This window comes from Galeopterus variegatus, unplaced genomic scaffold (assembly GCF_000696425.1).
Source record: "Galeopterus variegatus unplaced genomic scaffold, G_variegatus-3.0.2 Scaffold540, whole genome shotgun sequence".
NCBI lineage: Eukaryota > Metazoa > Chordata > Mammalia > Dermoptera > Cynocephalidae > Galeopterus > Galeopterus variegatus.
In genome coordinates this window covers 278,699-305,405 of record NW_007726651.1, presented here as the reverse complement: position 1 = coordinate 305,405, position 26,707 = coordinate 278,699, and the positions used below count along the sequence as shown (strand labels likewise).

Below are 26,707 nucleotides of genomic sequence, written 5' to 3'. Positions count from 1 at the left end.
GGGGGGGGGGGGGGGGGGGGGGGGGGGGGGGCGTTAACCAGTAGACTAGGAGTAATTCAGGACGTTGTCACCCCAGAACCCCCAGCCCGGTCCCCCAGTGCGGAGGCTGCGTCCCCGCCGTGTGCACGACCCCGCAGTGCACTCGCCACCAGCGCGTCAGCAGGTGCCCAGCAGACGTCCTTCTCGGGCTGAAAGACCCGTAAACAGAGCGGCGTGCAGAACTGACACGCATCTTTAGGACAGAAGAAGGGACTTCCAATAGCAACACCTACATACCTGTTTAGGGACACTTCCCCTAGGGACACTTCAAAGGGACACTTCCCTTTGAAAAGCACTCCCTTATTACCTTCGATTAGTTTAGTGAACTGGGTTTTCAAACACAGTCACTAACAGGCCCATTCAGTAAATGTTACCGCGTCACGTAACAAGAAGTCTGCTGGAGGTTGGTGGAAATCCCGGCCTGATGACGGGACTCAAGGACGTCACGAAGGACTGTCCTTCCATCTCCCCATCCTGCCATCTCCCCCTGTGGGGTGTCCTCCCCAGGCTTGTCACTTCATTGTTACAAGATGGCCCTGTCATCCGAGCTAAGCAGCCGCACTCACCTGTTTTAAATGTGCTCCTCTTGCAACTTTTTGACTAACTAGGTCACCTGGTTATCCTTTTCTGGTGCAGGGGAGGGAAAAATGACTCTCCATCGTAAATAGTAGCATGTAACATTTAAATACAAGATCTAAGGAAAGGCACGGCAAAAAACTTTGAAGAGCTTTCTTTTAAAAGTTTTTTTTTTTTTAATGGGAACAAAATAAACAAAAGGAATTGGACAATATATTTTAAAAAATAGACAAAAGTTACAAGAGCTGCAATAAAAACAACAGCTCCTAATTAATTTCTTGGCTTAGATAGTAATAGGAGTCTTTTATTCTAACTGCTCATAGTTTGTAAGCTAATTTTATAATTATCATAAACCCAAAGGATACCATGTATAATGAAAATAAAAGAAAATAAAAACTATTGTGTAAAGGCCAACTCGGTTCTACGTTTTCTAGCTTTTTTCTAGAGGTGTCTTTAGAAATCACCATACAAGTACTATGGGGATAAGGTTATGGACTGAATTTTTATGTACCCCCCAAAATTCATATGTTGAAATCTTAGCCCCCAATGTGATTGTAATAGAAAGTGGAACCTTTAGAGGTGATTAGGCCATGAGAGTGGAGCCCACATGAATAGGATTAGAGTCCTTATAAAAGAGACTCCAGAGAGCTTTCTATTTCTCTTTCCATAACACAAGGATACAAGAAGACAGCAACCATGAACCCAACCATGGAGGCACCCTGATCTTGGACTTCTAGCCTCCAGAATTGTGAGAAATAAATGTCTGTTGTTTATAAGCCACTCAGTCTATGGTTCTCTATTATAGTAGCCTGAACTAAGACAGATAATCAGCAATTTTTGGTTATTTTCATCACCAAAATTTTAATGATATCATTCTGAAGAATTCACATTAACAACTCTCTTATCCTCCTAAAAATATCACTCAAATACTGAGTTACATTTATGGTTGCCAATGTTAACTTTTTTCCATCAAGGAACACTAGCAATTTCACTTTGTGCCTTTGATACAAAAGCATTTCCCAGTCCAGCAGGTTTCATCTTCCTGCATAGATGGCAAAAGTGTAATACACTTCCCTGTCCTTTCTGCATCCCAATTTCCTGCTCATCTGAAAAACAGGAATAAACTCTAACTCAGGAAGGTATTAGAAGGATTATAATCAGTATGAGATATAATACTTAAATTATCAAAGCAGTAGTTGGCACATGGCAGACATTCAACAGAAGCTGTCATACTATGTTATTTTTATTATTAATATTAATACTACTATTGGCATTCAAATTCTTAGGCCATATCAAGACTTTTCCATCTTTTACGAATGGTATAAATTACTATAGTATCTTAATACTTTAGTATAATATCGAAGAGTCTAGTGCTTGAGCTATGCAAACATTAAACTTTCCTTCCAAGACCATAGACTATGGAATATACTGTTCTTTCTTCTCCTGGGTAGAATTTGAGTCTGTAAGGAAAGAAGTTTTCACCTACAGCAGACAGTGCCAGCTCTCCTGGTGTGAGGGATTCTGGATGATGGCTGCTCATTTCCATATTCATGACTTTTATAAACATGGTCTCAAATAAATGCCAGCATACACTTGAATGAGCTCATTTGTTTTTGAGCAGAGGGATAATATGGCCCCAAATAATGTGCATCCCTGTCTGCCAGGACAGTTACTTCCTGTAAGTTTAAAGAGATGAGTTTGCAGATGGGTGTGAAAGACAGAGGGGATTTAAGAGACAGCAGCAAGACAGGACAAGAGTGAGAGGTAGAACAAGCAAATCTGCATTCAGTCCTCAGCGGGATTCCCTAAGAGTGGCTGGATTCTCATAGATTTCCAAAACTTTTAGCTCCCTAACTCAGTGGCAGGGAAGAAGGCAGAATGAGGATTGAGGGGACGGTACCCCAGCCCTCCCATAGAGAAGTAAGACGTGGGCCTGGAGAGAATGAAACACACAGCTCCAGGAGATTTTCGATGCTGCAGTGAATGATCATAAAGGATATGAAGAGGCTACCTCTGACATCAGAAATGAAGCTGGCGAGTGGGGGGGTGGCGTCCTCCCCTTGTCAAAAGACAAAATTACAACAAATTTAGTTAAAGATCTAATTGGCTTTCATTTCCACCCCCTCCCCCCACGAGTTGGAGCAGTCTCCATTCTATAAAACAGAACGAGCACCCATTGGGCAGTGGCAGAAAGTGGGTTTTGTAAGGCGGGAAGTAGGAAACAGAACAATAGAAAAAAAACCTGATTGATTAACATCAGGTTACATCAGGCCACTTTTCTTCTGAAAGCAGAGGGGCTTCTTTATTCCACTGACTCAGGTAGACTGAGCTCTTTCTGATTGGTTGCTGTGAACCTCCTGTTTCCAGGAAAAACTGGTCTGTTTGGGGATTCACCTGCTTTCTTAAAGTCTCAGTGTGATTACATGGTACTTAGCATGAGTGACTCCATTTTGGTTTGGTCTGGTCTGTTGGGGCCTAGTGCAGTAGTCAGTTCAAAACAACGGCCTCCCATAATTTTTCTGTAACACCTGAAATGGGGCAGGGCAGAGTGGGAAGGAACTATCTGCTTTGGTGGTTTTCCTCAAGGACCACACTACCAACCTGAATCAGCACTTCTAGGTTCTTGCAGTTTGACAGCATGTATTGTGGATTGAATTGTGTCGCCCAAGCAGATATGTTGAAGTTCTAGCTCCTGCTATCTGTGAATGTCACCTTATCTGGAAATAGGATCTTTACAGATGTAATCGAGTTAAGACGAGGTCATCCTGGATTAAGGTGGGCCCTCGTCTAATATTGTTGATGTCCTTCTAAAGAGGAGGAGGAGGAGAGACACCAAGGGAGGAGGCCATGTGAAGATGCAGGCAGAGATTGCAGCGATGCTGCCACAAGCCAGCGAACGTCTGGGGTTACCAGAAGCTGGACTTGGGAGATAACACGGCCCTGCTGACACCTTGGTTTCAGGCTTCCCACTTCCAGAACTGTGAGAGAATAAATTTTTGTTTTGAGACACTGGGATTGCAGTACTTTGTTCCAGCAGCCCCAAGAAGCAAATACACCACAATCTCGTGGCATTGGGGCAGCAAGGTGGGGCGATTCAGAGCAGGGCCTGTGTAGTCAGCTTTCCAGGGTTCAAATCCCAGCTCCACTACTCAAGTTCAAATCCCAGCTCCACTACTCAGCTCAAGGCTGATGAAGATAAACCTAGCTGACATCCAAAGAGCAGTTAGCCCAGAGCCTGGCCCCCAGTTAGCACTGCCCATGGGTCAGGTGTGCAATGGCCAGGGACATCCCTTTGTCCCCCACAGGTTGTCCTGATTAGAGCTTGAGACTGAAAAATAACTCACCTTGTAGGTGGTTTTTCTACCTTTTAGACTCCTTAACCTTACTATTTAATAATTCAGCCAAACTCTCTTACTTTCATAGAATGCTAGAATCTCAGATACAGATGAGAACTTAAAAGTCTAATTTTAAGTCTAATTTCTGTCCCATGTAACAATGTCCTTTGCTACTTCCCCAGCCTCAGTTTCCCCTACCTCCTCTTAAGCACCTGCAATGGTGAAGAATTCATTGCTCTGTCAGAAAACGTAGTCCATTTTGTGATGGGCTAACTTTTATGTTCTTCTTCATGTAGGAAAAAAATCTGTCTTCCTACCTGTCACTTGCTCTTTGGAGCTTCAGAGATGACTCTTCAAATTAAAGTCAGGGTGAAATGTGAAGACAGCTGTGGAATATTCTCTAAGTCTTTCCCAATAGGCTTCCTCCCATTTGCAACTCTGCTCACATGACCTGGTTCCCTCTCACAACACCTGGAGGTGTCTCAATCTCTTAGAAATGGCAGGGCGTGGATTTGATTGAATACTTTGGACACTTTTGGACTCATGAGGTCTCCTATGATTCAGCTCACTCTGCTGTTTTCTTCCTCTTCTCTTCTTTCTTTGACCATGAATTGCACATCTCTGCTTTGGGGAATCACACACAAGTGGTAGCTCCAAATTTATCCAGTTTATACAAGCACCTTATTCTCACAGGGCTTTCTTAATTTTTTTCTGTTACTTATTACAAGTGTAGGTTATGGCAGGCAACACAGAGGTCCTGAGGAAATCGATTTTGATATAGAATGCAATAAAAAAAATCTAATATTTGATATTTGGGGATTTACATAATTCGGAAAAGCCATAAAACAATCCTTAGATCATAAAGCCATCGGGCAACCTCCATATTTTTCCTCAAATGTAGGTTTTTTTGAATAAAATTTCAGCAATATCAGTTCTAATATGCTATGTCTACTTGATTCTCAAGTTAAGAGGCACAGTATGAACCTGCCTTCCCTTGGGATCTTCTCCCCTCTTGTTTCTCTTTGAGCTGTGCCCACATGGTGACCAAGTGTCCACCAGTGACATCTCTCTCTCTTTTTTATCCTGGGCTTTTTTCTACAGGCTCTTTTTGGGATTGACATGTGTTCAGCCTGAATGGGATCCTCTGGTTTCAGGAAATGTTGCTGTTTGCTGGAATTTGGGGAGGAGATGTGTGATTCCAGGATAGATCCTTCGTATCAGCTGTTAGTTCTGTTCAGATCAATCTAGGACTTTCCCAAAACTGGGCAGGAGGTGCCTGATATCAGGAAATATCAGAGACCAATAAGGTAGCATCTAGTCTCAGTGACAGCAGCAGTCTGTTCACTGTGATGCTAAATTCAATATATATTTAAATAAAGATGTTATACATTGACTACAGTTTAGTCTGAATAATCCAGACCTTTAGAAACAACCCCACATTGGACTATTTGGGGATTGTCTAGCTGGAGTCAGGGGCTAAGACTTTACCCCAGTAGGCAAAGATGAGGCTTTTTTCAGAAGAGAATGAATGTCTTCACTGCCAGTTATCCTGAGAAATTGTTAATTCTGAGGAGCAAACTGTATATTTGGCAGCACAGTTCAGTGGGCAAGAGTGTGGAATCTAGAGCCAGACAGCCTGGGCTCCAGTCCCAGCTCAGCCACCAATTAACTGTGCGACCTTGAGTCAACTCACTAAAGCTCTCAATGTCTCAGTTTGCTCATCTGTAAAGTGGGGATAACAACTGAGCCCACCTTAAGAATTTTTAAATAACTACTAAATAAGTTAATATTTTAAAGTATTATAACCATGGCAGGCATAGAGAAAGTGCTGTGGGCAAGCATCTGTTAGAAGAACTGGAAGGAGGCACTTCTTTCTGTTCCTAGGGCTGAGCGGTTTGGGGTCTGAGTGTTGTTAGGGAGATGCCTGCAGAAGTCAGGAGGTGAATAACTACTGTGAGTTACCTGGAAATGAGCCAGAAGTCAGACATGCTTTTATGTCTGCTTGGTCTGCATCTAAGCTGAGGTCTCAGACTCCCCATTAACAGCACCAGCCAGCTCAGAGGGGGACACTCTCCCATCACTCAGTTAACCTCCTGCCTCGTCTGTGCACATCCCTCTGCCACCTGTTGTCCAGTCTCAGCCATCTTACCAAAGTAAGTTTATGGATGGGACTGCATACGGCTGCTCACGAGAGCCGAGGGCTGTCATGGGAGACTTCGGTCTTAGAACCATTGCAACAATCTTAACTCAAGGGCACACCCAGGTGCAAGAAAACAAAAACAAAAAGAAAACACTGCTGTAAAATTTAGGCACCCCAGCCTCTACTCAATGATGTGAGTGCTCCACACCCCACTGGTTCTAACGTGATAGCCTGTTCCATGTCCACACACCACGTGGGAAGTCAGGTCTGCTTCATTGATGGGTACAGAACAATTGTCCTGACCAAATCAGGTGGGAACCACGTGGCATCTGATGTACTTCCAGATTTCTGAACAAGAGATGTTATCATTCACTTATATTTACATAAATATCACAGGTCTTTGAAATTCAAATATCCCTATTAATAACCCAAGAACCCTTTCTGAGAGTACCTTTGATAGTTCTATAGTCTCCAAAGGACAAAAACTAATCTTGGGATCAAAACACTCCTGCTTCTAAAAGCATCATGCTTCCAAATAAAGATAGTGAGATTATTTTAGTAAACACTGCATCCTTGTTGGGATTTAGGTTTACAAGAGCACTCTTCAGTTGTTTATTAGTCATGATACCACAGGGCAGATGGATTTGTCAGACAAGGAAACCAGGGCCCAGGAAATCAGAGAGTCTTTTCCATTACAACTAAGGAACTTGGTCTCATTGCTGGGATCCAGGTCGTCTCCGGTTCTAAATTTATTTTCTTAGAAGTTGAAGTCATTTCCAAGTAAAACCTATGTGTTGTTAATGCATCTAGAACAGTGCCTGACACAGATGAGACAGTAACCATTTGCTGAATAAGCGGATGCCGTTTAAAAATATCCAAGGATGCCAGATCTTTGGCTGTTTTGAAAAGATACGTCTGTATCACGAGAACCCACCTGATAAAACACAGAACAAGTTGATGACCAGACACAATTAGCACTGCACTTGAGTTGTTTATTAAGCATTTAGGCACATGATATAAGACAATTTGAAGACCACAGGTATAAACTCAAGTCACATGATCATAGATTGTCCTGGAAAATATCTCAATAAGCCTTTCCTGCCACCATTGATGACATCAAGAGAATGAAAACCTACAATTTTTTTAATCAACAAAAATCAAAGCCAAATAATGAATAAGAGCTATGGTCACTGGGTTAATTTATCATACAGAAAATCATATTTCTGCATTGACAAGACATAGCACATAATCACAAGCCTCTGGGTAACTGAAGAAATACATGCAAGGCCACGCAGGCTGGGTCCCCTGGAACCGGGATGGTACCTATTTTCTTCTCATTCCAGTTTTCGGACATGCTTCTTTTCAACTTTTGATCTCTACAGTGAAAAAAAATAGCATGAACATATGACTGAAAAATAAAGAATAAGAATCTTGCATACTTCTTATTTGAATACAGAGAAGGAATATACTATTTCTCCAGTGAAACGGAGGCAATTGTGCGATGTAAAAAATTTGAACCGAAAGAAAGTTTTTATTGCCAAGCTGGCTTCTCTAATGACAAATTTTATCAGTCTCAACCAGACATTTTCTTCCTTCCGTAAAACCTAATTTTCTACCCTCTGTAAAACAGGAATAGTCCCTACTTTCTCTCGGAACTATGACAACGTGCATATGATATGATAACCTCAAATAGGCACAAGTAAAACGAAGATATTACAAATTTCATTTTTCTGACTAATCTGGTCAAAATCATGTACATGCATTATGATTTACTATTGTGTCCTCTTTTAAAAAAAAAATTGAATCCTATTTTTGCCTTTCGAATCTGCAGCAAACATGACTCCACAGGAATTGTGACACCTACAGGAACAGGTCTTTGTCTCTGATGATTTTTCAAGCTACAGTCTCCCTCTATGTTATTTTAGGCATGTGGAATCAAGACCATGATAATGATATGTGCTTACTAGATATATGCAAACATAGGGTTGCGGAAATGTTAATCAGGAGTGTTGGCCTGATATAGTTTAGTTTTATATATATTTTACAACAGTTCTTCCTTCCCCACCCCCACTATTCTTATTCTTTTTTTTTTTTTTTTCGTGACCGGTAAGGGGATCGCAACCCTTGACTTGGTGTTGCCCGCACCGCGCTCAGCCAGTGAGCACACCGGCCATTCCTATATAGGATCCAAACCTGCAGCGGGAGCGTGGCTGCGCTCCCAAGCGCTGCACTCTCCCGAGTGCACCACGGGGTCGGCCCCCCACTATTCTTATTCTTAGAGCAATGGAATAATTTTAAACATGAGCCTCTCCCCAATACTTTCCAGAGATGCTCAAGACACAACTTTGGAATTGTTCTGGGTGGGGAGGTCTCTCTCAACTTAGGAGTGGAGGAAAGCCTTGTACCAGGAAAGGGATTTGGTATTTCCAGGCATATTTGACTGAAAAGGTGGCTCTTTGGCTTCACCTTTTAGGAGCCCTGGATAGGATAGGCCTCACGTAAGTGAAATGTGATTTTTAACTTTTCATTTTTTTGAGCACTGTAATGTTTCAGGTATTCACAATTAAAATTAAGCGCAAAGAAGGTGAAGTTGTATGCAATCAGTACAATAAATTACATAAGACTATGGTTCTGTATCGCCCACGGCTTATGACGAGTGGGCAACGGGAAGACGGATAAAGAGAAGTGGAAGGCAGGGACACAGAAGTTCCTTCTCCACCCTCTCCCCAAATGGAATGAAAACAAACAAACAGAAAAAGGTAGAAAAACCCCCCAAGAATGATAAGATAATCTAATGAAGAGGCTTTTAAGATTGTTTTGGCTCTCCCAGACAGAATTTTAAATGCCCCCTTGTGGCCTATACTGCATTTGCCTAAAATGTTTTCCTTACAAGTTAACTGCATGCTGCCTGCAGGGCTTAACTGATGCGAGCAAATCCCTTCCATCTGCAGGAAGCCTGGTCATCTAAACATCTTTCTCTAAACCATGGAGAGTTTGGTCCCTCCTGACAGTAAATCATCATTCCCTTTTACTGTCTTCATTTCAAGCTTGCTGGGATAGTAAGTGGCCTCAACACGTGCCATCTGAAGAAATTGGAGGGGAAATTACAGAGATTGAGAGTGTCGTAGAAGAGAATAACAAGTAAAAAATCTAAGTTTTCAAGAATCATTACAGTGTGTCATTCTGTCTACTTCTCCAGGCTGAATGTGATAGGGTTTTCTCTTCCTCGAGGAAAGTCAGTCCCAGCTGAGTGGTGGAGCTGGGACAGAAGCTGGGATCCCAAGTCCGGGAGGACATTCTTGCCACTTGACTAGGGAACAGGCAGGAATTGAGCAAGGGATGGCAGCCTACCTGCAGCTGGCCTGCTCTTACTCCTTCTCTGCTCTCAGCAGGTCGGACGCCAGCTCTCGGATATGCTCCCAGGCGAGCTGCACGTGGGCCAATTCCACGGTGCGAGAGCAGATGGCAAAACGCAGCACAAACTTGTCTCTCAGGTGACATGGCACCAAGTGGATTTTTTTGGCACTGCCTATCCTTTGCAGAAGAGCTTCGTTCAGTTTGTTGGAACCCTGGAGGGATTGAAAGAGAGGAACCGTGCTCAGGCCTCTGAGAACCCAAAAATTCAATTCATCGCGTAGTAAGGCCCGCGTAGTTCGGCAACACTGCAATATAGCAGAGGAAGAAGCCAGCCTTACCACTCGCCTTTCATTTATGACATGAAAAAATTCAACAAAATAATAGTAACACACCCTGAAAAGGTGTGCGTCCTCCCCTACAAGACAATTTCTCCATGTTCTAATGTACTGCCAAAAGGACCAAGATTTTTAAGAATGAAGATCTCTAGATATGTCCCCTACAACTTGATGAGCTTCAACGGCAGAACTGGGGTTTCTCACGGCAGCAGGTGAGTGTCTAAATTTTCACTGAAACATACAGAAGAAAGTCTCAACGATGTGGAAATGGAGCATGATAGTCAAGCTATTGCTAGAAGCCGGGAAGAACATCTATGAACACGGACTGAGAGACCACTGGTGGCCACCCCCGTGCTGCCCCTCTGGAAGAGAACAGCCCACTAGCTTGATGAGCTTCAACGGCAGAACTGGGGTTTCTCACGGCAGCAGGTGAGTGTCTAAATTTTCACTGAAACATACAGAAGAAAGTCTCAACGATGTGGAAATGGAGCATGATAGTCAAGCTATTGCTAGAAGCCGGGAAGAACATCTATGAACACGGACTGAGAGACCACTGGTGGCCACCCCCGTGCTGCCCCTCTGGAAGAGAACAGCCCACTAGCTTGGGACAGGTGGCCCAAGCCCCACCCCCCACTGGCTGCACTGCCCTGCCCTCCACTCCTCTTTCTTCTGCTTCCATGACAACTGCACCTCCTCCAAGCCAATGCAATCAGAGGGAGAAAGTGCTGAACATGGAGCCCTGCATCCTGGTCATACGACCTCACAGGACTGTCCTGTTTGTTCTGTTCCTGTGTCCAGAGTTGACAGGACGAACGGGGGGGGGGGGGGGGGGGGGGGGAGAGAGTCCAGTCTGCCCTGCAGAACCCCACCAGACCAACACCTGCTGGACATTGAACACTGGAGCGAGACACAGAAGGAGACCCCAGAGGGACTGGCTGGGACGAGAAGGGAGTGAAAGAGACTCCGTCACGCACTGGCAGCGTCGTGTCTGCTGCAGGTTAGATAGAGCCATAGGACCGGCTGAAGCAGTCTCTGTAGAGGAGGTGAAACTGAGACTGGAGAGGAACAGGACAAGGAGGAAATAATGACGAAACAGTAGATGTGGAGGCAGAAAAATGAACCATAAAGTGTGACGAATGCAATTCCTCAAGAAGAAACTGGATTCACAGGACGGAAGCAAGAAGCAAAGTTTCACAAAAGAAAACATTTGTTAGCCAAAAACGTGCCCCAGGTTTCCTGGAGGTGAGAGCTCCCTGCACAGCAGGTGAGAAGAGCAGACAGAAACCGACATACAGACGGGCTTGGTGTGATCCATATATTACGTGAATAAAATAAAATCTTAATCTTGACAACATCATGCTCCATGAAAGAACCCAGTCACAAAAGGCAACATATTGTAGGAGTCCATTTATATGAATATCCAGAATAAAGAAATCTCTAGAGACAGAAAGCAGATTAGCAGCCCTAAGGATGGAGAATGGGGCGTGACTGCTAACGGGTGGGGGTTTCTTCTGTGGGGAAGATGTTCTAGAATTTGATTGTGGTGATGGATGCACAACCCTGTGGATGTGTTAAAAATCACTCAAATGTACACTTTAAATGGACCAAGTGAATTATATCTCAATAAAACTGTTAAAAATTAAAATATAAAAGTCTTATAAGAACACTGGCAGTAAAATTGAAATCAACTGCTGGGTGGCAGGCAGTCTCAGCACAATGCCAGTGCCACATCCTGTCTTCCACGTGGCCACACCCTGGACACTGAAGCGTTGGGGCTTCTGTGCACATCCACCTGGAGCGTGGCCACCTGTTCCTCTGAACACCTGCCCTAGACCTCGTCACTGCATGCTCTTCAGAGAGCTCGAGTCTCCTCTCCAGCTCTCGGGTCAGAACTCTACCTCTGCTGCATCCAGGCTTTTCCACACCTGGATCTCATCCTCACCTCAAAGTTCCAAGAATCAGGGAGGAAAGGACCTGGTAGGTGGAGGAACAGTCCCACCGTTTGACAGGCAGCACCCGGACAAGGACACTGAGCCCAGTCTGCTCCTTCTGCTGAGTGCTGTTTTTGATTTGAACAAGGCAGCCTCTGGAAAGGGCCTGAAGCTTGTTCAGAAACTGCTGGGGAATTTGAAGCTATCTCAGTGCTGGTCGGAGCATTAACTCTCGCCTGGCTTCATTACATGGAAGATATTAGCCAGGGGTGTATGCAGCACATCTTAGGGCCTTTTGAGAAACAGGGTCATGATTCTCAGCAGAGATGGCTTATGCCGTGACGCATCTGGGCCAGCCTCCCTCACCCAGCAGCAAGCAACAAAATGACAGCCACCACAGACCAGCGCTTCTCTACCTCCTGGGGGAGGGGGGGAACTTGTTAAGAGCAGAGTCAGGAGGTCTGGGGGGGGGCCTGAGGTTAGCTGTCCTCACAGCTCCCAGAGGATGCTTGCTGCTGCTGGCCCTCGGAGGACACTCGGCTTGGTGGGTCTCCTCCAGAGAATCCTGAGCTTCTGGGCAGAGATGTGGGAGGGGAAAAAATGTTGAGAATTCTAGGGCCAAGGAACTGCACAAGCAGGAAGTCCCTGGCATGTTTATGGGCGTGAGATCAACAGCAGATCCTGGAGGAGAGTCTGCGCCGGGCCTGGCACGAAGCTGGGTGGGGTGGGGACAGCAGGCTGAAAAATGCAGGCTTTGTTCTGGGTCTCCAGGAGTGAATGTGAGTTTCTAAGCAGGAAGGTAATAAATGATATTTGCCCTCCATCACACCCAAAGAAAATGAAGACTGAAATAAGCGTAAACATACCTTGAGCCGAAAACAGACAAGCCCCAGAATGACTTCTGCACAGATTTCAAAGCGGGGATCCTGGAGCACCAATGACTCAAACTCGTGAGCCAGCCGGACATGCTTGAGAGAGGGAAGGGAGATCTGTCTGAGTTTCTTACGGCTACTTAATTCAGAACTTAACCACCTAGAAAACCTTATTAGACAGCGCATCTATAATTCATTTACACGCTCTTGGTAATTTTCTTCAAGTGTTTGCACCATCCTCTCACCAGCTGTTCCCACACAGGTGGAGAAGAAACTCATTTGTTACCATGAGAAGGTCAGAAAAACACCAACTATTATTTTCTTCTGTTTGTGGGACTATTTTTATCCCACCCAAATTGTCCTTTATAATTTTAAAATAAACATTGTGAAGAGATATTTGAACATTCTAGAGGAGATAATGGCTAACACTGTCATTCTTGGGATAGCCCACAACATAAGTGATGTGATTACACCCATTTTGCAGATCAGGAAACTGAGGCTCAGAGCAGGTGAGCACTCTGTCCAAGGTCCTCCAGCCAGGCCGTGGCAGAGCCGGGATTCTAATGCAGCTGCCTAATGCCAGAGCTTCAGTTCTGTGGTTGCTGTGGTGGCTGTCCCACGGTTTCGCCACCTAGAGATGGGAATCACGTCTGCTTCCTCTCACTGAATACACCAACCTTACCTAACTTCTAGGTGTGTATAGAACCCAAAAGATGTTCACATAGTGTGTGATTGGAGGGGAACAAGCTCTCTGTGGTCTAGGCTTACATCTTGTTTGCTTTAAAACCTGACATTCTGTAGTGGCTCTCATGTTGTGGGTGCTCAGGAGGATCTGAGTGGAAACACTGCCCTACTGGGGACAAGGAAAAATCTAAACAAGAGGTTGGAACCATCCTTTAAACGAGCGGTTCTTAGTCAGACCACCAGAGGGCACCAAAGACTCTGGACTCACCAGGGATTTGCAGAGCTGGTTCCTGGAAAAGCCGCCCACCTGCCTAGGACAGGCTTTAAACCATCCTGGACTCTTTCTGTAAAGCAGGGTCGATACTCTTCCAGAGAGGCCATGGCGTGTTGCTATGTGAGGCGGCATAATCACAACTAGCTGTCTCTGAGCTTAAAGATGTCATCATTGTGGATACATAAACTACTTTTTCTTTTTTTTGCCTTTTTTTCCCCAAAGAGGCTGAATTCATCCTCATTATCATGTTCTCCAATGGGAAGAGGGGGATATCTTACCCATAAATTCACACACACACACTCCTTCCTACTTCTTTCCCCCAAATAGATTTTCACAGTGCTTAGCAGCTCCCACAAATCTCCTCACGTCAGCCCTGTGAGCTGGACGGATGTTGGGGCGCAGGCGCTCTGTGATGCTTGCACGTGGATGCGTTTCCAAACCTGCCCCAGAGGAGGAACCCGGAGACAGCCCCTGTCCTTGGTCTCACAGCTGGCTATGCAGTGGCACCAGGACTGGAAACGAAGGGTTGTCACTGTCACCAGGGTTGGAAAGCACAGGTTCACCTGTTCTGGTGAAGCCTGGGACCTCTGTCCATCAGGATGAGGCCACAGCTTAGAAAGGATGCCAGGACTGAAGGACCCTGCTGGAAACCAGCAGGCCTCCTGCAGCTGGCTAAGTGGGTGGCCTTGGGCAAGTCCCTGCTCATATTCAGCCTTCAGTTTCCTCCACTGTTTGCAGGAGCCAGCAGGGGAGTGGGACCTGGAGTAGACCAGTGGTTCTCAAACTGTAGTGCACATCACAGGTCCCTGTACAGAGGTTCCCAAGCTGGTGCTGCTGGCCAGGAGGCAGGCTGAGAACTAGACTAGATGACGTCTATCCCACCCCAGCGCTAAGATTCTGGCAAGTTTTTGGAGAAAAACACATTGCGTCCTCACTATTGCCATTGCTTGATGAATCTCTCCATCAGGTAGATGGGGCTAAAGTACAACCTACATGGAATTCTTACTTTGACCGTCTTCCTGGAGCTGATAACCTATAATCCTAATGGAAGTGTCTTAAAAGACCTATGATCATGCATTTGATCATCTTATAAATACAGGCGATCCACTGTGTATGTGGGTTCCACATCTGTGGATTCAACTAACCATGGATGAAAACACTCAGAAAAGAAAATTGCATCTGTACTAAATATGGATGGACATTTTTTTCATTATTCCCTAAACTATGTTGACATTTTTTGTCATTATTCCCTACAGTATGGCAACTATTTACACAGAATTTACATTGTATTAGTTAATATCAGTAATCTAGAGATGAGTATAACTATACAGGAGGATGTACATAGGTTATGTGCAAATACTTCACCATTTTATTTCAGGGACTTGAGCATATGAGGATTTTGGTATCTGTGGGAGGTCCTGGAACCCATCCGTGGATACCGAGAGACGTCTGTACCCTAATCCCAACAACCCAAACTACAGTCTGGTTCCCTTACCATATATCTTCTTATCAAGATGTCCAAATTTGTTGCTAGCACCCCACAATATTACCTAGATAAGTAATAAAAGCAAAGTCACCTTGCGGATATGCGCCTGCAGTCCTTTGACTCCATATATCCTAAAGACAAACCACATTTTCAAAGAGCGGAATCTTCGACCCAGTGGTAGCTGCCAGTGCTGAAATAAAACACAAAACGTGCATCCATGAGGAGCATATTAAGAACCAGCTTCCCTTTCTTGGAGGCAGTGAATTCTCTGGCAACCACCTGCCCCGACAGCCGTGGCCCATCTTGGATGGCAAAGCCCACAGGAGCATGAGCAAGAGGCTCCACAGCAAGAGGCTTCTTTGCACAGCTCTGAGAGAGAGGACGGGCAGGGACTGAGGACCTGGGAGGCACAGATATTCCTCATTCAACAGGTTCACTGAGAGCACCTGGGCCAGATCCTGTGCTGTGGCTGCCTGCAAGGAGCTCACCATCTGGTGGGGTGAGGAGGCGTCTTTTACGGTGTCGCTGTCCATGAGAAAGGAGGGAGCTGACACCCACACTTCTCTGCTGCTTGCCACGCAGGATGTCCCAGCACCATTTGCTAGAGTAATATTGGTTCCCTCTTGTCCCACTGACCGCCCCAAGTCACCCTCACCAGAAAACACAACTTGTGCCCAAGTGTTGGACCTCAAGAAGTTTTCCCTCTGCCTTTCCCAGTTTTCCCAGACTTTGCCAGCTGACCTGCACAGCACATCCTGTGTCACTTTCTGGTGGCTGGGAATGTCATAAAACCAAGCAGAAAGGGCAGGGATGAGAAGGACAAGCCCATTGGGAAGATGGCACAGTGGCACTTCACGGTCACCTCTTACATAGTAACACTGCACCTGAACTGGTAAAGGAGGTGCTGGGGGTGACTCTCTGGCTCCCTCTCTGCTCCCTGCTGGGCATGGGTGATGCAGTGAGGTGTGACACCTCGATGCACCCAGGCCGTCCTTCATGTGGGACACATGCTCAGCCCCAGTTCCATGCTGCTCCTCAGTAGAAGAGCAGGTATGTGGTTTTAAATAGCGTGTGTTGGGTGAAGGAAAGGCAGCCTTTTCTGAACTGCAAGAGAAGTGGCACGTGGCGCCCAGAGCCAGGGCTCTGCAGAAGACTCTCAAGTTGCAAAGGGAAGCAGGACCCCATACTTAGACTCAGAGGTGCTCAACATGGGTCCCCCCAATTCCACGCAGGCACTGTACCAGGCGTATTCACACATCATCACGTGTATCTTCCTAGCAGAGCTGTGGAACAGGTTCCTGTCTCCACTTTATTGGAGAGACAGCAGGCGTGGAGAGGGGCATGTTCAAGTCACCAAGCCAGAAGTTGGCAGAGCCGAAATCATACCACATACACACAGCTGTCTATTATCTGACAATGTGTCTACAGGCTCTTGGGATGTTCACAAAAAATTAAGCTAACTTGCATTTTTGGAAAACCTAAAAGAGGAATCTCTTACCACCTAACTAACTAACGGCCAGTAAAGCAGTGGTTGCCTGCCATTGTTCAGCACATATGCTTCATTGCAAGATCATTCCTTGACATGTCGAATTCCTAGAAGTTAGAATGTGATTTAAATGCAACATTTGTAAGAAGAGCAATGTTAACTTGATTTCTATGCTCCTGGAGTGAAAATGCACACGGTTTAGTTGAGTGCTTGTTCAAATGTGGTTCCAAAATGCTGCCTCTCTGGAGCCTGACGTGGGACAGTTAGATGCCCCCCCATGTGCTCCGTGGCACCTGCATTACATGATGGCAGGACTTGCCATGTGGGCTGTAATTCCCTGTGTACCCAAACCCACCTCCTGCTAGACTGCAAGCTCCAAGAGGACAGGGAATCTGTCTTATTTGCCATCTCATTCCCAGCACCGGGCTTGGCTCAGAGCAACAGTCCATGTTTCATGGAATGCTGCTGACTGACATGCCCAAGTAATCAGGAGAAACCATCCTATCCTCACATGTGGGGCATCTAAATAAAGTGCTTCTGCATGTGGAAGTCAGTATTGGAGGCTTCCTGGACATCCAATGCACTATCCCCACTATCCCCGGTACTTTCGCCTCCACAACTGAAAAACTTTAAACCTATATTTTGTCACCCTCTGATAAGTTACCAGAATGTACCAGAAGATGCATCCTCATCCAATATCACGTGGGGTCGTGTGGCTCCATCACTGAGCTTGTGACCTAGGTCCCTGGTTCTGTCTTTCAATTCTGTTCAGCAAATTTTTTACTTTTCTGAACCTCTATCTTCTCTCCTGTGAAGTGGGTTGAATAATGCCCACTTTGTCCAGGACCAGGTGACCTGTAGGCAGGTGTCACTATCTTTACCTCTCAGTTGCTATTCACAATTGGAAACAATGCAAAACTCCTTTGCCAAGTCTCAGATCCTGAACAACCTCCTCTCAGAGCTCAGACTCTATCCTCATGCCATCATTTGTTGGTGGGTGGACAGTCCTGCCAGGGACTGCTTGCTCTTCTTATCCCCCATTCCCCTACTAGCCTCCAAGGCAGCCTACCGTCGGGTGTCTTCTCCCCAGCCCAGTGGCTGTTATGGCCTTAGGTTTGGGTTTCCAACCTCTCTGAACACAACAATGGTGTCTATGATAATCTTTTCCTTCACCTCCTGAACCCAGCACCACTCTCTCAAAGAAGAGGCTGGGCTCTGGGGAATTTGCCAGGAATTCACATTAAAGGCATGAACCGTGGGAAAGCCCTAGAGGTGCAGGTGAGCACATCAGAAAGGGAAAGGGTTGCCACAGTCTAGCTAAGATAGCAGCAAAGAAAACAGGCCAGGACATGTGGGGACCCTTGTGCATTGTGGCAGAGGGACAGGGTCAGGTGGAGGTAGGTGACACTTGTGCCTGTGCCAGAAGGGACAAAAGGCACAAAGCTAGGTTAAGGCTGGTGCCCCAGGCCCTTTGCATGCCCAGGGCACTGAGTCTGGACCCGGCAACCTGTGTGTTCTTTCCTGGTGGGGATGTCCTGAATCTGTCCCCTCGTGACCACTCCTACTTCCTGGAGATGGTGTTCCTGGGACTGACCCAAGTGCACCCATGTTTAAAAGCCCCTCTGCTCCAGGATAATTTCCCTGGTCCTTTTCAATGGATCCTTCACAGAGTTCATTTGTTTGCCCGTTTATCAGCCACAATGTGCCTCCAACAGCAAACCATGAGGCACAATTGTCCCAGGGGACCTCAAAGCCGCTGGACATCAGGGAGTGCTGGGCTGCTAATGCACTCCACACCTGCCCGGTGGGCCAAACGAGAGCTGTGCACACCCAACACAGGTTCACGTGATGCCTGGGACTCCATCATCACGGAGCACAGCAAGTGGCACAAGGAGAAGCTGGAACGTCAGAGGACCAGCAGCAGAGGTGGGACGTTGTCCCTTGGTCCAGAAACGGGAATCACAGAGGAGTGAGGTCTTCCACGTGGAGAGGGGCACTTGTGGCCTGGGAGCCCAGGGGGCAGGTTTGGGGTCCCGTTCACCTCTGGCTGGGATGGGAGCAGCCAGTGAAGAGGCTGCCTGGAGAAAAAGATGGGAGTCTCGTGGCAGGGGCCAGGGGACCGGGAGGAGCAGGCCATTCAGAGAACATTCGAAAGCAGAGCGGAAAAGCTTGCTCATGCTCGGATTTTTCTAACTGAGGCCAAGGGCTTTCATTGAACTATTAGAAAAAATTTTTAAAAGCTTAATTTGAGATGCCAGGTTGAAATAACAGAAAGACAAAACCATTCTGAGCAACGTGCAGCCCATCAGTACGAGGTAAGTGACCAGGTCTTCTGGATTAGCCACGGGGGAAGGGGTGCAGCTTGAAGATTTCAGTGGCCAAGGAGAGCGAGGTCTGCCTCTGAGGACAGAGGGAGAGAGGAGAAGATGGAGAGAAGTAGAAGAGAGCACAGAAGGGAAGGGTGTCACCAAAAGGAAAGCCACAGGCGGGCCCTGTGGCCTCCCACTCTGCACGCAGCTGGCCACACACATCTTCAGTTCTTGGCGAAGGGTGCAAACTATCTGAGGAGCTTGCGTTCCCTGAGCAGCTCGGTGCAGGCAGAGCTGAGGTGGTTCTTGTCTTTGGGTGACATAACAGAAGCCAGCATTGCTGGGGACCGTACCCCAGGCTTCTGAAAGATAGTGCCAAATTTATTAAAGAGGAGTTTGGTTCTTGGGAGACTTGTTGGTCAATAGCAGAGCCTAAGTTATTTTACCTGAACTTGACAGGATGTCGTGCTTTGTTTCCTAATGATATCTAAGCTGTGACAGAAGAATAAAAGGTACAAAGTTTTCACGTCCTGAGACTTCATTGCCCCATTCTTGTTCTTATAGCCTAGGAAATAGCTCATTATAAGCAAAAAATCTATGTGGACAAGATGTCTACTGAGTAATAATTTCAAAAAGCAAGACATTATCATAGGGAAATAATTAAATAATAGGAAACAAATCATCGTGCCACATAACATGGAATTCTATGTGGCCTTTCTGTGATATTTAGGGCTATGAAGAAGTACGGAAGATTGACCATTTTAGTTTCAATGAAATAAAAGCCCCTTGCAGAGTGGTCTGTCCAGCGTGAGGCCCTCATGAGAAGGTCACAGACAAGAGGAGGACATACATATGCAAAGCCCACTGTAGTTTCAGCATGGGGACACTGTGGGTGACCCTTTCAAACTATGTTTATTATTACTGTCACACATTTCTTTAAATGACAACTTTCTAAAAGATACCTTGGATTCTACATGGGGACTTTATATCACAGCATTAAATGACATAACTCCCTGGTCTTCCTGCCATGCCCATATGTGCCCACGCTGGCCTTTCCTCTGGTGGTGGAGTGGGGTGGCACCAGGCAAGCTTTGCCAAAACTCGGTCCTAGGATGAGACTTGATGGCTTGGGAAGGTTTCCTGGTGCCCTGCACCTCCCAGGTCACAGTTGTCATGGGAAGGGGGAAAGACACACCACACCTCTGAGGGGCAGCCCCTGCCAGCTTATGATCAGCTGCAGACACGCTCTGCCCCATGACTCAGACACACAACTGCCATCAGGAAATGGTAGTCCCACTTGGAGGATGCCCTGTGCCCATCACATCTGACCAGAAAGGATCTGGACACAGGTCATCTCCTGATGGGGGGAGGTAGCCGATGGGGCAGTCCCATTCCTGCTCCCCCAGGCTTCATTCTTTTGACAAGCCTTCAGGCACTACTTTGGTTCCTAATTGTAAGGCCTGGGAAACCTGATAATTTCAAAATACGCTTCACCACACACTTGCAGCTAATACAAAGGAGAGAATCGAGGCAGTGTGTGACAAAGCTGCTGAGATGACCGTTCTTCATCTGAGCCCTTCTTCTGTTCTCTGCCTGCCTCTGGATGCTACCCCAGGCACAGCAGAAACCTAAGGATGGAGCCCCTTCCTTCTACATAGGAATCTGGTGCAGCTCCCCCCACCCCAGGGAGTGCAGATGGGGTCGCTTCCTCCTACCCTGATACCTGTGGGTGGTGGGCTCACCTAGAGGGCTGCCCCTGCCAGACACAACCCGGCCATTTGTTAGTTAGGACCCAGCTAGAAGGTGCTTGTCAGTGGGATCCTGATTGCAGGCGGTGGGGGCAGCGGGAGTTACAGCCATGGGAGCCCCCACCGCCACCTCCATATCTGGATTACAACCATCCCGGAGCTGAGCAAGACGAATCTCCCACTTACCCTGTAGTCAGTGATGAGCCCTGGAGAAAAGAGAAAGAGGAAGAAAAAAGAAACCATGACACGAATCCGTTGATCACACACTAAACCCTTCTCATCTTCCAGGTAAATTTCCTGTGTCCCGTACCTCATCCTCTGAGCCAGACATGAAACCACCCTGGGCTGGGGCTGGCGCTGGGTATTCTTTATTATGGCACTTCCCAAGGTAACAGATTTCAGGGAGTCCCTGGAGAGCAGGATGCCCAAAGCACCAATCAGAAATACTGAATTATGAATGGAGTCCCTTCGTTTTGCTTTCTGCAGTTACACAGCATGGACATCTGAGGGCTCACCTAGTGCAGGCAGGTGCTGGCCCGGCTCCCTGTGTCACCAGTGCCAGGCACTGAGCGAGCAGGTCTGCAACCCATGACTGAAGAGTGTGCGCTATGCCAGTTCCACCTGTGACTCCATCTTCTCTTTGCCCCCTACCCTCCCAACCTCCTGCATTCACCCCCCCCCCACACACACCAGTGGTATTGGTGGAAGGTGACACAAACCCATTTTCTGAAAGACATTAGGGTAGTCATTATTTTAAAGCTGTTTCTGTATCCACAGGTGGTGCCTGTACCCATATTGCAATCCTGTAGCTGGGTCCCACCTGCCCCAGATGCTGCCTCTGCACTGAGCAATCTAAGTTCTTGGCATTTCTGGAGCAGGAGTCTCCCCCAAAGGAACCCAAGGCCCCTTAATCGATCTACACCATGGGGAAGGAGCTGCCGGGACAAGTCCAGGAACGCGCAGCACCCCGCCACCACGGGGGCATCTCCTTGGACTTGAGCAGTTGTCCCCCAGCTCCTGGGCACCTCCCACGCAGCTCTGATGAAAACAGACGGCAGAAAGCACGCACACCAGCCTACCGGAGCTCTCGTGGCTGTGCTTCAGGTAAAGAGGGTCCAGTTTAAAGGCTCCCGTTAAGTCTGTCCTCTTCTTCACCCTGATATTAGAGAACAAATGACAGGGTGCCTTAGATGGGACCCGCTGACCCCCTCCGCATCTGGCATGGCTCAGGCACCTGCTTCTGGGGCCCCTGCCCTGAGCATGTTCTGTGGTCACGGTCTTGCCTCTACCCCACCACCCAACCTCAGTCTAGCACAGCATTCATCTCCAGAGCTGCCTGGAGTTGGAGTAGGAGGGGGGAGGGTAAAAAACAAAAATTTGCTGTTTGTCCCTAGTAACTGCACATGGCTCCCAAGGGTGACTTTTGTATGCTAATGAGATGGCTGGTGGCTGAGGGCTTCTAGAGAGCTTCTGAGGCATGAACAGAGGGTTGGAACTTTCAGTCTAAGCCCCCAATCTCCAGGGAGGAAGAGGGGCTGGAGATTGAGTGGCCAGTAATGTAATCAATCATGCCTATGTCATGGAACCTCCATTACGAACTCCTAAATGACAGGGTTTGGAGAGTTTCTGGGTTGATGAACACTTCGAGGCACTGGGACAGTGGCCCACCCAAAAAGGGCATGGACGCTCCCTGACCTACACTTTCTTCCAAAAAAACCCCTGCCCTATGCATGTCTTCATTGGCTTTTCATTTCTACCCTTTGCAATAAACCTGTGAATATAAGTAAAGCACTTTCCTGAGTTCTGTGAGTTGTTCTAGCAAATTATTGAACCTGGGTGGGTGGAGCCCCGCGACTGTGTAGGCACCTCGGACAGAAGTGCAGGCAACCTGGGGACTCGATACTTGAGAACAGCGTTAGTGAGGGCAGTGTTGCGGGAATGAGCCCTTAGTCTGTGGAGTCTGGCACTAACTCTGGGTAATCTGTAGGATGCCCAGCTGGTGTCTGGAGACTTGGAGAAACGGTGGCAGGAGGAAAAACCAGGCAGGTTATCACAGGTTCCTCCCTCAGTGCCTGGCCCCTGATGGCCTCGGGATGTCGTTGCTGGGCAAGGAGGGTAACGAGTGGGAAGGCAGAGATGCCCGGGCTGTAGTCACGCTCCTTCCCCACCTGTCTGCCGGGAGCACCACATCCACGGCCCTCTGGACCACTCGGGCCCAGCTCTCATCGGGACTGGCCTGGGAAGGGCCTACCCCTTATGAAGATTGTTGCTTGGCTTTGTGTGGCTGTGTGAACACCCTCTCAAAGCAATTTTGTGGCAAATAAAGTATCCTAGGGGCAAACTAGAGAAGAACTGTCAATCTGACAATAGCTTAGGCCTGAAAACAAATGCAATGTGAGAGTCCCTGAAAGAGAAAACCCAGTGAGCAGGACATAGAATACCGGGATGCAGCTTACCCCCGGGAGACGGAAAGAGGCTAGATCATTTTTAGAAGATAATTAAGGCTTTATTTCTTTAAAGGGTTAAAAGACAGACTAGGTCTGACGCAGCAATAAGCTGTCTGGTGTCTATTCTCTCTCTGACCTGTGGAAGAAAATCTGTTGCACCTAAGGTCAGGTATGTGTGTATGGGAATTTCCTTGTATCATAGGCATTTGACGAGGAGCCACTGGAGGATTGCCCTTGTGTCTCTCTATTAGGGAAATCTCTGTGCCTAGCCCTAAAGAGAGGGGACAAAGAGACAGATAGGGCTGTCATCACCCATGGTTATCAGTAGAACTCTGCCGTTTGTCCATGAAAATCACACACACACACACACACACACACACACACACACACACACACACACTCACAACAAGAACCTTCCAGGGTTTTTTAATTAAAAAAAGTTATGCAGTATTAAGCCATTAAAAAAAGATATAAAGAATAAATATCTCCACCTCCTGCTTATGAAATAAAACTTAATAAAATGAAATCCTCCTCGTGTGTCTCTCCCCTAACCACCTTCCTCTCCCTGCTCCACCTAACAGCTCATGAGGCTGAATTTGGGTGTATCACTCCCATGTAGTTCTACAAATTTTCTGCACAAATCCCTAAGCAATCTATAGCATTATTTTGCATGTTTCTAACCATACTATAACACAAATTCAAGATGTTTAAACATAAATGGCATCATTCTCTGTGTTTTTTTCTGTAACTCACTATTTCTTTAAAAATACACCTGTGAGTTTCACACCATTCATACAAGATAGCTCTTGTTCACTTATTTTTACTACCTCATTGGATTCCATTGCACAGACACGTCCCACTCATCCATTTTCTTATTGTTCCGTATATATTTCCAGACAAACTAGGCTGCTGAGAACATTCCTGTGCATGTCTTCTGGTATACCTGAGCAGCAGCTCCTGTGGGATATGCTCCTAATTATGGAATTGGGACCAGGTAAGGTACCTTAAAGTTGTAAGGAGGCATCTATGACCTTCTGGATAGATAGCACTAAATTAATCTCCACACTGGTTGTCCTGCCTCTTGTTTACAACTTGGCCAACATTTAGTACGTAGAGACCTTATTGTCCACAATCTGTAGTGTTTCACTGTGATTTTAATTTTCTTAATTTTTAATTACTAATGAGGTTGAGCTACTTTGCATGTACTAAGAGGCCTTATCTGTTTCCTCTTTGGTGAGAAATTTTTGGTTCATTTTTCTATTAGACTGATGTCTCTGTCATACTGGATTGTAAAAAATCTGTAAACACTAGGAATACTGGTTTGGATATGTGTGGGTCTGTTTCTGGGCTCTCTTCTGATCTGCCGTACCCATCGGTGCCTGTACTTGTCCAGCACTCATTCAGTCACCGTCACTCAGACACACTGATATTTGATGAGGCAAATTCCCCATCATGTTTTTCTTTACAATTCTTTTGGCTATTCCTGGCCCATGTAAATATGATGCCAGCCAGGATATTTATTAGAATTGCACTGGGGCCTGATATTGAGTCTTCTTATCCACATACGTATCATTCCATTTATTTAGGACCTCCAAAAAATTGTAGAATTTTCTTCATAAAAATCTGAATGGGTTTCGATGTAGTTATTCATAGTAGCTTTATATCTTTTCTTGTTATTATAAAGAGTATTCCTCTTTAAAAATTACATGTGCTGCTTATTGTAGATTTAAAATAATGTAACCTTAAAAAATGTTAGTGTATTTTGAAATCTTGCTGCGTTCTCTTATTAATTATAATAGTTTGAAGATTCTCTGTTTATTGCACAGTCACACCATCTGTGATAGTATTATATCTTCCATTTTAATCCTTAGATTTTTACTTCTTTATGTTTTTTTACTATGCAGATTAGGAAAGTGTAATGTTGATTATGGGAAACTTTACTTTTTTCCTGATTTTAAAGGGAGTGATTCTGATACTTCACTATTAGGAATAGGTTTATTATAGTCTTTTGGTAGATACTTTTATCAGATTAAGAAAGTTCTCTTCTGTTCCTATTTTACTAAGACTTTTTCTCCTGAATGAGTGTATTATCTAATACTTTTTCTGCATCTAATACGATAATAGCGTTTTTCTCCTTTACTATTAACATGGCGAATGACGTTTTTATGAACATCACTGAATTTTATTCATTAATGTTTGACTTAAAATTTTTACATTTACGTTTGTGAGATTGTCCTATAGCTTTTCTTTCTCAGCTTCTCATCTGGTTTTGGAATCAAAGTGAGACTCACTTCACCATATAAGAGAGGGAGTGTGTTCTCTTTTGCTGTTCTCTGTGAATTACATTTATGGTTGGACTGATAAATCCCCTGAAAGTTTAGTAAACTTGCTGTTATAAGAATTTGGACACTTTTATTGTGAGAAAATTTTATTAGCACTTTGTATTAGCGATAAGATTTTTCAGGTTTTCTATTTATTCTTGAGTTGCTGTTGGTAGCAGTTTTTGGTAATTATTACGAATGTGTATTTGTGGACAATTTTTGGCATGATGTTACTCATGGCACTCCCTCACTACTTTTTGAAATCTCTGAAGTGTCTGTAGTCATGTCCTTTTTATTTTCTACTACGGTTCATCTGTGCCTTCTCTTTATTTTTGATCCATCTTTCCAGAGACCATTTATTAGGCTGGTCAAGGACCTCTCTATTGTGTCTACTGTCTCTTTCATTACATCTGTTTAAACTTTATGATTTTCCTCCTTTTAGTTTTTTGGGGTTTATTCTGTTGCTGTCTTCTAGATTAATTTGGATGAATAGCTCCTGATTGTCTGGATTTCCTCTTTTCTTTTCTTTCTTTTTTTTTTTTTTTCCTTTTTGTCTTTTTTCGTGTCCGGCAACGGATCGCAACCCTCAGTGTCGCGCCCGTACCGGACCGGGACCGGCAACGGGATCGCAACCCTCGGTGTTGCTCCCATACCTCGCTCAGCCAGTGAGCAGGAACCAGTCTGTATGTGGGATCCGAACCCTCGGCGGGAGCGCCACCGCACTCCCAAGCGGCGCACTGTAGCAGTGCACCACCGGGCCGGCCCGGATGGATTTCCTCTTTTCTAATTAAGTCTGTTCTCTAAGTACTGCAAATTTTGTTGCGTTTTTATTTTTATTCAGTTCTGAATATTTCTGTTTTCCAATGAATACTTTATTCATTGACCCATGTTTCTAATAGGTCTGTGGTGGTCTCTTCTTCAATATTTATGTATTAGCTTTCTATTTAATTGTAGCATTTAATAGATATTATAACAAGGAAGAACTTTACTTAATTAAATAGATTTGCACACACAAACACACACACACACACTCACAGACACACAGAGGAACATCCTCTCAGAGCACCAGGGTCACCTCCCTCTGTGTGGGTCCCAGTAGTGAGGAAAGCCTACCTCTCCCTGAACACATTTCTGGAGGAAGAGGGGCAGGGACTCCTCCGTTGTGTTGAAAGCCTGGCTTGAGTTTTCTTTTTTAAAAATCTAAAACACTGCATAGGGCTCACTGAATAAGGACACGTGTTACTTCCTGGAGCCAATAACAGCTGTAAAAGATTCAAGATGCTAAAGGGCTTCTGGGCCAAAGTCCAAAGAAATGAAAAAGATTCACAGAAAACTATCCAGTAAATGTTTTAAAACAAGTTCTAGAA

General features: G+C 45.7%; 1 protein-coding gene across 6 annotated transcripts in view; it reads right to left on the bottom strand.

Annotated features, from left to right (window-relative positions):
* Positions 1-7,070: 7,070 nt before the first annotated feature.
* The window catches only part of DDC (dopa decarboxylase (aromatic L-amino acid decarboxylase)), a 77,252-nt gene continuing 57,615 nt past the window's right edge, over positions 7,071-26,707 (bottom strand). For all 6 annotated transcript variants that reach the window (XM_008569873.1, XM_008569872.1, XM_008569875.1 and 3 more), the window contains 6 exons: positions 21,652-21,728; positions 20,759-20,778; positions 15,121-15,219; positions 12,580-12,681; positions 9,442-9,659; positions 7,071-7,466 (listed from right to left, as the gene is read on the bottom strand). In XM_008569873.1, coding sequence (XP_008568095.1) covers positions 9,459-9,659; positions 12,580-12,681; positions 15,121-15,219; positions 20,759-20,778; positions 21,652-21,728 — 499 coding nt within the window. In that variant the 3' untranslated portion in view covers positions 7,071-7,466; positions 9,442-9,458. The remainder of the gene's footprint in view (positions 7,467-9,441; positions 9,660-12,579; positions 12,682-15,120; positions 15,220-20,758; positions 20,779-21,651; positions 21,729-26,707) is intronic.